Source organism: Morone saxatilis, unplaced genomic scaffold (assembly GCF_004916995.1).
Source record: "Morone saxatilis isolate NCDOM2014 unplaced genomic scaffold, NCSU_SB_2.0 Contig8, whole genome shotgun sequence".
Taxonomy (NCBI): Eukaryota; Metazoa; Chordata; class Actinopteri; family Moronidae; genus Morone; species Morone saxatilis.
This window is the reverse complement of record NW_023340257.1, coordinates 21,616,758-21,628,360: the sequence shown is the minus strand read 5'-3', so window position 1 is coordinate 21,628,360 and position 11,603 is coordinate 21,616,758. Positions and strand designations below refer to the sequence as shown.

Sequence of the window (11,603 nt, the reverse complement as noted above, 5' to 3'; positions counted from 1 at the left end):
ACACACACACACACACATTTGATGGAAAGACAATAGGAACAAGAATAGAATATTTATTGCTAGATGCGTGTTCTTAAGGATTTTCAAACTAATTAGTCAGAGGATCAAAATCCTTCAATTCTTTCATACTTTGCTGTTATCTTCTTTTATACATAATTGGATTGTGTTGTCACTAATCCTCACGATTTACTGTAAGATATCTACATTGTCAATGTCTGATCTCAACTGGCCATGGTAAAGTTTATATTATCAGCAGCAGCCCTCTTACTTGTTAAGACATGTTTATTACTGCCACATTCACATTTAAATCATATGGCTGCAGGCAACAAAGTTCCACTTGTTGAGAAAGGCTGTTATCACCTGGGTGATGCCTTTGTTATTAAATAAACCTGAAGCCATGTAAAATGAGAAACTCCCATTACAATAACAAACCAATATACGCTCTTATATACCTTCAGAGCCAAAATGCATTTGTGAGTGCCGTAGGGCTTTAATTAATAATAGGGAGTGTAGAGGAGGTTTTCTCCATGTTGTGCACTGTGCACTCTTCCAGCCACTCTTTATCAACACTCTACCTTAATTAACTGCAAGTCAACTAAGAGTAGGTTTCCAAGGTGAATGCAAATGTTGAAGGCTGTGAAGTATGAGAAAGCAAGATCTCCTCCTTCCAGCTGCTGCTGCAAACAGCATATAGTGCACACAGCGTAACAGACAAATAGAGATTTTTATGAGGCTGCTGGTTATTGACATGGCACTTTGACAAGTAGAATTGCAGGATGCAGGGTGTTGGGTCAGTCATTACTACGAAGGTTAACATGGGTCTCCAGACAATGATGGACGACCTCTCTACAGGCTAGTATTTACTTTAGGATTTTTATAGGAAAACCAAGTAGGCAACAGGGATTTAATATGTCTATAAATGATTAATTAGGATTGAAAAACCAGAAGTAGTTTGAAATTATAATGGACAAGACTTGTTATAGGACAGAACCGACCAGTAACTTCTGAGTCCACATTCCTATCCTCAAGGGGGTCTGCTGACTTATTGAATGGACTCCTTGCACCTCATGTCTAGAGATGAAAAAAGGGGTCAGAGGTGAGCTGAATCTCAAAGGTGGGGCTGCTTACCTGTCCATCAGTCCCGATGGTGCCTCCACAGTCACTGAGCAGCTCAGACATGTCATAGTAGCTGGTGAATTCCCACAAACAAGCCTCCAGGTTGAGGTTTCTGTAGAATCGTAGTGTACTAGATCCCCTCAGGGAATTGCTGTATTGGTAAGGGGCCGTCTCACCGATCACTTCTGGATTTTTGGTAGCTTCAGTAAGGAAGCTGTAGCGAGTCTTGACCTCAGCGTAGTCCAACAAATTGGAGCAGCGATGGTTGCCGACACGGGTACCGTCAGGGCTCAGCGTGAGCTCAAAGTTTGACAGGGGCCGGGTGGACACTACAGGCAACATACCTTAGGAAGGATACACACATAGCAGTCAGAAAGTGAAAACATGGGAATGTTGGATTAACAATTCAGAAAAAACTAACTGAATTGGTTTGTTGTTAAAAGAATGTGGTTGATGAGTGACATATTGAACCAAGGTTTCTCAGACTCTCAGACTCAGCTCCAAAGGAGTTTCAAACCAACAACCTGCCTCTAAGTGATACTGATGAAAATCATTCTGAACATCCAATCTGCTGTTCTTACCATCAATGTGAGGCATGGTGACAGTTAGCTTGATGAGGTTGGGGTGGTCTGTGTCTTCTGTTCCTGTGTACCGCAGTTTGGCAGAGAAGGGCTCAGCCCCCACTGTTCCTGCAACACGAGGCTGGCACATTCCTGCAGCCACACCACAAACAAACAAACATCAAACGTTTTGTTTCCCTAAAAATCCTCCACAGAAAATTCTTTTATGTTACAGTTTTCTGTCAGAGCAAGGACAGCAAGTACTGCGGTGGGAGAGCTAAATGCAGCCAGCAGCTGCTTATCGTGCTGAACCATTTCCATGAGCAAGACTAAACATTTCAAGCTAGAGAATGAACTGCACTCACCCTCGTCCATGCTGATGGAAACTATGGGGCTACTGAGCTCCAGACCTGCATCCCCGTTAGAGTTCACGCTCCTTGCGGCACACTGGACTCTGGAACCAGCCTGGAAGTAGACTGAGTCCAGAGTGATAAGCTTGGAGGTTGTGAAGAAGGTATCAAAGTCAACTTCCCTCATAGGGCTGGTGACGCCATCAGGGCCGGTGGGGGCGCTAACGAGCCATCGATAATGGGTTAAGGTGTTGTTGATGTTCTCGCTTACACAGATGGAGCCTGTTTTGTCATAGTCTGGGAACTTTGGGTTACAGGCCTGGAAAAGGGAAAATAAATAATGCTTGTGAGTGAAATACACCCAAAAATCACTGAAGCAGCCAAAGTCATTTCTGTATATTTCTGATGGGCCCTTGAAGTAGCTGATAATTGGGCAAAGTGTGCACATCTGCTAAATACTACCTCACTACCAGTATTTACCAATTTAAAACTGAACTGACTGAAGTCTTGCTAAATGAATCATTAGCAGAGCGAATGGCAGAAAAATATGTTTTGGACTATCACATGGGACATACAGTGACACAAATGACAGGGTATCCGGCCACGGGGAGAGAGTCCCTGGTCCTGTCGATGTCATCATAATGCAACAGAGAAACCACTCTAGGCACTGAGGGGAAGGTGACATCCGCCATGCTGTTGGTCTCCTCGATATAGATTATGGCTTTGCTCATCTGTTGATTGACAAGCAAAGGCAATTAAGACGATGTTAATGGACGACAAATTGCTGCTTCATTCTAATTTGACAGTGTGGTAGTTACACACTTGACAGTTAAATTATAAGCAAATTTGGCTTGATTGTCACCTTTGTCTCTGCCACCATGTTCTCATCAGGCTTCAGGTGCACAGTGAACGCCTCCCTCATTTCTCTGACACTATCATATAAAATCTCTACCTCCACATAGTGCTCTGTGTCGCCCTCCTTGAACACAATTTCTGCCAAGAGAGAATACATTTCAAACAGTTTTCTAGCCAATTTCAAATAAATGCAGTCCTAATAAAAACAAGACTTACCCTCAGATATGGGATGGTAGTCTTCCCCAGAGGTAGCAGATCCGTCCTTGGTATGAACTCGGACAACAGAGACCTTGGAAGTGTCTCCAACACGCAGCACTGGGATCTTCACCACAGACACTTGGCCACTTTCCTTCGGCTCATTCACACTGAATTTGGTCTCTCCAAATCTAATAATTGCCTCTGTGAAAGCATGGCATATATGTTCAATTATGCTCATAAGCCATAACTCTTAACATTACAGCATACCACATATTATAAAAATAAAGCCCCTGTATGTACAACTTTCTTAATTTGTTGCCCCAATCGTGATATCACAAAATACACTGTGGTAGATGTGGGGAAACGGAAAAAATTAATAGGCTGAAAGAAACACACAGACTAAACACATTTCAAATCATCTAGCCATCGGGATAACATAAAAGATAATCATATAAAAAGTCTACACATTGTGACTTTCAATCAGAAATATTGTTACGAACAACGTGTAACAGGAAACCAAGGCATTCTTACTGTCTGCATCGTCTTTTATCTTGATGAGTGTTTCATTCTGCCCTCCAATAGATGCACCGAATGGAGATTCACTCTTAGGGCTTCCTAACACAAGACGGAGCTCTTCCTCTTCCTCATATTCTGTGTCATCAACAAGTACCAGTACACAAGGCTTTTCAATCTCTCCTGAAATAAAAGGAAAAGATATTGAGCAATATCCTTGTAATTAAACTTAACAAGTAAAGAGAACACACAACACGCAAATGTGTGTGTGCGCTAGGTTTTACTACACCACCTGGTAAGAAGATGATGATAGAAGCATCTGTGTTGGGCCTCTCATTGAAGTCCATCATGACCTGGGCTGTCCCCTGCCTGCTGTAACAGCGTACCGTGGACTTGTAGCTGATATCACCACTACGATATACAGTAGCTGAGATCTGTCCTGAGTTCTCATTGCCCACATACACAGCATCGTGGAACTGCACCTTTGGCACTGAAACAACATAAAACATAGAAACATCACAAATCACTAAGTGTAACTGTTAAAATTTAATTTTTGGTTACAACCAAGATCTTTACTCACAGTCTGAAACAGAGTCATTGATGAGAATGGTAGCCTTGCTAGGCTCCCCGAGGATCCCATTCATGGGCATCCGAAGTACGAGTTCAAACTTCTCTGGCCCCTCCAGCACTGGTTGGCCCAGGTCATCCAGAATGGTTACACGAAACGTCTGCATGGTGACCCCTGCTGCAAAGTCCAGATTCCGGCTGATCCCCACGTAATCCACACCAGCTGCTCCACAACACAATATAGGTCAGCTATGTTTCATAGAACAAAGTGCTTATGGGATATAGTGGATATAGCACAAACAGACTACAGTACTTGATCTTATGTCGACAGTAGTTCTCATGTTACTTCATAATTCATTTGAGAATGTCAGGCAGCACGCAAGATGAAAGAATATAGCTTGTGTGCTGACAAAATGACGCCGTCTATCTCATGGTCTATGGCAATGAACACTTGGAATTTGTTGCGTGATTAAAGGAGAGCTGCAAGAAACTAGATATCTCCCCAAGCGCAAACAGGTTATTCATTTGCCATTCTTTGAAGAGTCTTGGTATTGAGAGCTCACCCTTTGCCCGCAGGCTTTTCTCATGTACTTATGACCCAGTTATGCGCGTAAGTGTGGGCTTGCATTTATACCATGCTGCATATGATTAGATGCTAGTTATTTTTACAGCTATAATGCAGGCAAGAGCAGAGATGTTAAGAATCTGTACAAGGGGGAGAAGAATGCCTGGGGGCAGGAGATAATAGAGGCTGTAGGGATGGCTTGAGGAGATAGCAAACAGTATTAGAGTCCAAAGCGCTTACCAATGTGCAGAACAATCAGTAAGCATTCCTAAAGCTCTGTCCTCACTCAAGCCACCATTAACACGGTGTATATCCGATGCCTACAAGGCAATGGCCCAGCAGAAGAGCCCTGACTTCTCTCCCCCTAACCTAAAACAATGTTTACATTCCCCAGGTCATCCACCCAACATATTCAGCATTAACATCTCCTTGGACTCCTGAGCTCAGGAAAACAAAGAGTGACAGGGTGACGACTTAATTCTATTGTTTTCTATAGTTTACATTTCTCTAAGCACTAACTAGCTAAAGCTGTCAGAGAAAGACGCCTTGCAGGTGCACATACCCTCAGCTGAGACAGGATCTGTCTTTCTGGAGCGCACTGTGACGGTTCCTGCTTTGGAAAGATCAGTCCCTGTCCTCCACACCTGCACCTCCACGAAGCCATCACTCTCATCCACGTGGTAGTCTATGTTGCCAAAGTAGAAGATGGGAGCTGGAAAGAACAACAGAGGAAGGAGTGAATGAGATGAGGAAAAGCTCAGGATGCAATCCATAATCATCTTTTGGCTGTCTCACAACAGGATACTTGAATTGCTGTTGTAATTGCGGAGTCGAATCTGTAATAGCTAGCATGCTCTGTAAGATTACCTCTGATTACAGGAGGAATTGAGGGAATATTTCCATTGAACAGGTAATAGGTAGTCAACACTGTAATTGTAGCCCTTAAACAACACTTTCTAACTTCCTGGAATGATGTTTTGGGGGGATTTTTACATCTGCAACAAGTATTAAAAGACAAAAAGCAACTGATTTTGTTCTGGATGAGCCTCGTGGTGGAGCTGACTTTGATAGAGATGGGTCTGAGAGGCAGACAGGAGGCCTGACAGGAGGTCTGGGGGATGTAGAGCTTGATGTGCCAGCCCAGGCCTGCCTGACTGCAATTAGTGTTTCTATGAGCTGAGATTCCACTGCAGCCAAACTCACCCACTTTCATTCTATTTAACCCTTTCAGGACCTGTTTTCTCTCAAAATGCACACATGTCTTGCTGCTTGTGAAACAATGGCTTAAGGGCCTGGACCTCTGTATACATTCCCTTTGGTGGGTGCAGTCAGCCAGTGGCATACTGTAAGAACTAACACCACAAAGAGACTATTTATGGGCTTAAACTGCAGGGAGTCTGTCATAGCCCTTTAGAGCAATACAGAAATAGCCTGAGCAGCCAAAAGCTGAAACCAATCCAAAGAAGCATTTTACTTACAAAATGCACACATTCTTATAATTGATCACATACATCATTGTTAGGATGACTAATGGGAACAAGCCACTCCCCAGCAGTAAATACCATGTGATTTTTAGAGCAACTGTGACCAAATAATAAATAAATTAAGTCAATGGCAATGGCTATGGGCAGAGTTGTGGTTTCCATGACAATGGAACTCCGCACCTACAAAATGGTACTTAGCTGTTTCTCATCACACAGTATGAGGCAAGAAAGAGAGTGGGGATATGGAACTGAGTGATAAAGCAACACTGAACAAAAACAAATCCATACTGTTGTAATTCTGTGCTGATTATATTATCTAATGAAATCAAAATACAGGGAGAGCAGAGAAAAAAATAGATTAAATGTCAGTCAACAGTGCTGCCAGGCACAATTACTTATCAGGAAAAAAGTGTTTATTATTTTGCAGTATATCATTATTCTTTCCAGTAATCTGAGTCTCAGAAGAAATTGCATATTTTGATGCAGTCTGCTTTGGCACTAACAGCTCAATATTGACAAGATAGGACAAGTTCTAAAAGGGAAATAATCTTTTCAGGCAAAGCCTGGGATTTGTGTTTCTCAGAGGAGCGACTTCTGTGGCTAAAATAATATTTCTCCTAAGAGCAAGCAAAGGAGAAAAAACTTTTACGCTTTAATCTGTCCTGAGAGCACAGCCAGGACAATGAGTGCTGCATCAAGAGGCTTGCAGCTGCCAGAATTTCTCCCCACAGAGAAACCAAACAAAGATGGTTTTGGCTGCCTCCACTGGGTCCCCAACAGGAGGAGTAATAAGATCTACTAGCCTGAGGTTGGCAGCCAGGAACTCGGGCCCTGTTGTACTAGTCCAGTAATCAGATAAGGTTTGTGAAGCAGACAAACAGTGAGCTTCAAAGAGCTACGGCCCATTAACTGAAAGGTAAACCACTGGCTCCTGGACTCCATCAGCCCAGCCAGCAACAGCCTCCTACACCACATATCACATATAAGGTTACCTGGATGTAAGTGGAGATGATCCAGATTTAGATCTATTTATTATGTACAATTATGTAAGGTGCATACTCTTTCATGTAATCAAAAAAACAATTAATTTAACTGATTTATAAGGCTAAATTTTTATTATTGTATGACTTTTATTAGCTCCACAAACAAGAAGAAAAAAACAAAACAACAAGTCAGTTTCCTTCATAGAAACTAAAAATACAAAACATGAATCAGAAATGAAACCACCTTACGTATAGTCGTCATGGCGATGAATTTATTATGCAATATGCCTGAATAACAAAGCCAAACAAAGAAAATATCTTTAATCTTGCATATGTGTGAACATAAAATGAAATAAGAGGCACAAGGAGAGACACAGGAATCCCTAAAGGGACCGTTACACTCCCACTGACTGCTTGATTTCACTTGAACTTTGCATGACATTCCCACAGCGCTAAGTGGCTTCTCTAATGGTGAGATTCAATTGAGCCCTAGCAAATGCTCCTCTGCCCACTGTGTGCTTGACAAATCTCTCTCCAGCAGCAAATGCATACAAAAGCAGATGCATATTCAATACAGAATAATCTACAACTTTAACTATTGAAGACTGTGAGAAACACCAGAACTTTCAAAGAAGACTCTGGATAACACTGGATAAAGGGTCTCAAGACTGTTGATTAAAGTCAGCAACTGTTTGCTTAAGTACTTTGGACATCTGTTTATATCAGAATGAATGGGAATCCAGGTGGGACATAATGACAGGGTTTGTGGGTTCCCCCCTCGATTTATCCCCATCCAGGATATAATGCACACGCACGGGACACGCCCATCTTTAAAACAGCTCATAATCATACCTTCAGAACCAGAGCAAAATTTACAGGCAACTTACACAAGACTGTAAATACACGAGTCAAGTCCTGCCGTACAAGCATTCTCATGTCTTACAGCCCCAGCCATCAAAACATTTTCCCGGATGCAGAGTCAGTATCAAACAGCAATTACCTCGGCAAGAAAGAACAAGTTTCTCCAACCCATGAGCAGCCAAACGCCAGAGTGGAAACTGTAAGGATGTGGCTGTTTATGTACAGATGGTCTGCCGCTGGAAAAATAGCAAGTATTCTGAGGATAGCAGCTGTCCATGCATGCTACTTTAGAATGCCTGGACAGCTTGTAAACTTTACAGTCTTACATACCAAGTTGTCTGTAGATTTACCTGCATGCAGAAAAAAGGGAATACCATGTCCCTGGTTTAAAAAAATAGTTAACTGTCAAAGTTATTAAAGTAGTTTTCAGTAGCAGCTCCATATTTGTGCATTAGTTTAAGGCTTCAGTGTGAGTTTGTGGTGATGAGAACAAAAGCGTGAAAGGCTATTAGGCTGTGTGTTTAGATCTCTTTATTAGCAATATAAAAAAAACAATCGGCTACTGTCTTTTGCAAACATGCACACACAGTGTCCCACTAATTACCAAAGTCCCTTTTATGTTTTTTTTTGTACCTCCTCTTGTTTACTGTTTCCTTCAGAGTTGTGTTCTACTGTCATTTAGATTATGTTCGCTAGTCCTTGTTGTTATTGTTGTCCTGTCCTTACTTGTTATTTGGATTATTTGGCTCCTGTTTATCTTTTTAATTGATTCCTCTCTGTTGTTTGTTTTTGAGATAGTTTTTTTTCCAGTTTAGTTGTTTGTGGGATTATCTACATCTCCATTGGATTGAGACTCCTCTGATAGCATGACTGGATTATCCTGGTTATAGGGGGCCCAGAGCTAAATGCTTGGCACCTTCCACTTTGCATTGTATGTGTTATTCCTCCTGGAAAAACACCATCATTATCATGTCAGTTGATAATTTAGTGTAGTGGTGAATATTAAAAAAAAAATATATATAAATTGATTAAATTTCCACCCACCAGGTCTTGGGCTTTGCCCTCTTGGTAATCTAACCTTGTTTAATAGACAAAAGCCTGGTGATTATTTGCACCTAAGTTTCCAGAGTTGGGTTCAGAGACTGTTAACATGCAAGGGTTCACTCTATCCCTCCCAGATGCTTCCCTGCTGAACAGACAACCTGAACAACCAGCAGGGATCGAAAGTGCAGCAAGCAGACAATGATCTCTCACCACCTTTGCACCCGTGCAGACTAACAATTGTGGTTGCTGGGGGGTGTGGACAGGCTAGCACAGCTGCTCGGGACCGATTCTGCATGGATCTCTTTTACTGTGGGCAAATATTGCAACATTACACTACCTTTATGCCCACAGGCGACATGCTATTAACAACTTGTTTCATCACTTGCATTCACAATGTAGTATTGCATCTTGCTAGGCAATATCACAATATATACCATGAAATGTATTTATTTGGTTTATATTAGATTATTGCTGGGATTTGTTATAAATAAATGGACATTTCCAACTGATTATTGTTATTCTAAATGGTCTTGATTGAAATCTCCACATTGTGTAAATATTATAGTACAAAATGTACTACTAAATAATTCTCTTTAGACCCAAATATATAAAATGGGAAAAGTCTAGAGAGCGCCCAGTGGGATTGTCTTGAGTTTTAGTTACTAAATGTGCCATGTAGAAGTCTGGTGGTTTTTGCTCTAAACAAAACAGATTTGAATCACTCCCTCCTGAAGGTGTGCTAATTAGTGAAATGAATGTTTTGGTTGGAAAGAAAACGAGCCTTCTTTTCCATGCCTTCATTTCCATGGCACAGGTCTACAAAACTGGTTATTAGTGCAGTAAACATAAACTCATTTAGGTATGTAAAAGCTACACACATTCTCAGTTTAGATCCCCATAAATTGTCAGATTAGCATCAGGGCCTTGGCAATAGCTCTAGCTCCTCCTGTGCTTGTGTGATTTCATGCACGTGTTTTCACCTTTGTAGGTGGCCAAGACTGTGTATTTGCACAGAGCAGAGAGTGCATACATTGGTGCCCTGTGGCTTCTAATTTCATCATATTGTGCTACTCTGGTTTGCTGGCTTGAAATGAAGACATATCGCTGACATGTATTTTTTGCTGATATCAGTAGTGTGTGCTTCTAAGAACTATGTGAGCCCACAACTCAGTGAAGCCGCTGAAAGCCCTCCTGGGGAGCCCCAGCATAGACCTCTCACAGGCAGGGACAGGTGCTCGGTGCCAACTCCTTCCTCCCATGTACAACACCCACTGGACAGTCACTGCTATAAGAGGAATGGCAAAGAAGTATGTGATGCCCCCATTTGCTTCCATTCCTTAAGGCTATTGTGGAGTTACGAAAGGTACCTGGATTATGTGCTTAAATTTAAGATCAAGCAAGGATAGCTGAACCTTCTGCCTTTGTACTCTTTCAGTAAGGAAACTGGTCTTGTTCTGTTCCCTCACCATCAGTGCTCAAGCAATTTCATTATCACCTCCTTCAGGGAGATATGAAGATTTGACACCACCTTATTTCTCCCCGCTCTTCACGTTCCATTTATTCAGTGGATGCTGGCAACCTAAACACCTCCAGCACCTAATCCAAATTATACTTTGGAGGTGTTGCTGCACCAACTTTACACGTATTGTGTATGCATGTGTATGTGCATGTGAATGTGCATGTGTGTGAGCAGGCAGTGGATCTGATGTCAGGTACTCGTGTCATTATAATGACAAGTCAAGTTGTCGGACAATAGCTCCAGGCACTGTTTCTCTCCATGTCACACTGAAAGTCTTGACACGAGTAAGAGTAATCACGATTTGAGAAAATCAAACAAATGCACACAAAGGATGTTTCCACAAAAGAAGGCTGTAGTCTGGCTCTAACAATGAAGCTGTATGGGGCACCCTCGTCAGTTTGGTACTTTCTGTCAACTGATATGCAAAAGGAGATTCTGATTGTCATTCAGCCACCACGACAAAGCCAAAGGCGAAAGAAAACATGATTACAGATAAAGCAGGAACAAACCTGAGTACAGACTGTTAACGCTGGTTGTCAGTCTGAGTCAAGTTAATCCTATAATGCACTGAGCCTTCTTTTCTCCTGTTTCTGAGTGAAAATACAGGACCTCTAATGAAGGGAAAGGCATGCCAGGAAGTCTCAAATCTGTAGAGTAAAAATATTTCTTAGTATATTTCATAATAAATTGACTTTTCGAGCTACAAAATTGGATTACTCAGGCAAGTCATTGTTTATAACAGTTGAGATAAAACAGCCCACTTGCTGACTCTCTATAAACCAATCATAAAATAGAGTTTGCCTTCCACAACTAAAAAGCAGTAATGCATAAATATGAACATGCTGTTTATCAGTAACAGAAAATTGTACTCCACTAAAGGAGTAGTTTCTAAAACTATTAACTGTTTGCCTTTGTTCCTCTGAGATCCCTCAAAGCAATCTTCAAATTGGCTTATCTTATTGTAGTACTTCCTAAAATCTATGTCTGT

At 41.6% G+C, this 11,603-nt stretch overlaps 1 protein-coding gene across 1 annotated transcript in view; it reads right to left on the bottom strand.

The window, feature by feature from the left end:
* frem2b (FRAS1 related extracellular matrix 2b) overlaps positions 1–11,603 on the bottom strand; it is a 51,644-nt gene that overhangs the window by 7,363 nt on the left and 32,678 nt on the right. The window contains exons 7-16 of the mRNA XM_035680182.1: positions 5,287–5,436; positions 4,173–4,382; positions 3,885–4,082; positions 3,611–3,775; positions 3,098–3,280; positions 2,889–3,019; positions 2,602–2,757; positions 2,042–2,345; positions 1,698–1,829; positions 1,129–1,460 (exon numbers count right to left, since the gene is read on the bottom strand). Of these exons, the coding sequence (XP_035536075.1) occupies positions 1,129–1,460; positions 1,698–1,829; positions 2,042–2,345; positions 2,602–2,757; positions 2,889–3,019; positions 3,098–3,280; positions 3,611–3,775; positions 3,885–4,082; positions 4,173–4,382; positions 5,287–5,436 (1,961 nt within the window). The remainder of the gene's footprint in view (positions 1–1,128; positions 1,461–1,697; positions 1,830–2,041; positions 2,346–2,601; positions 2,758–2,888; positions 3,020–3,097; positions 3,281–3,610; positions 3,776–3,884; positions 4,083–4,172; positions 4,383–5,286; positions 5,437–11,603) is intronic.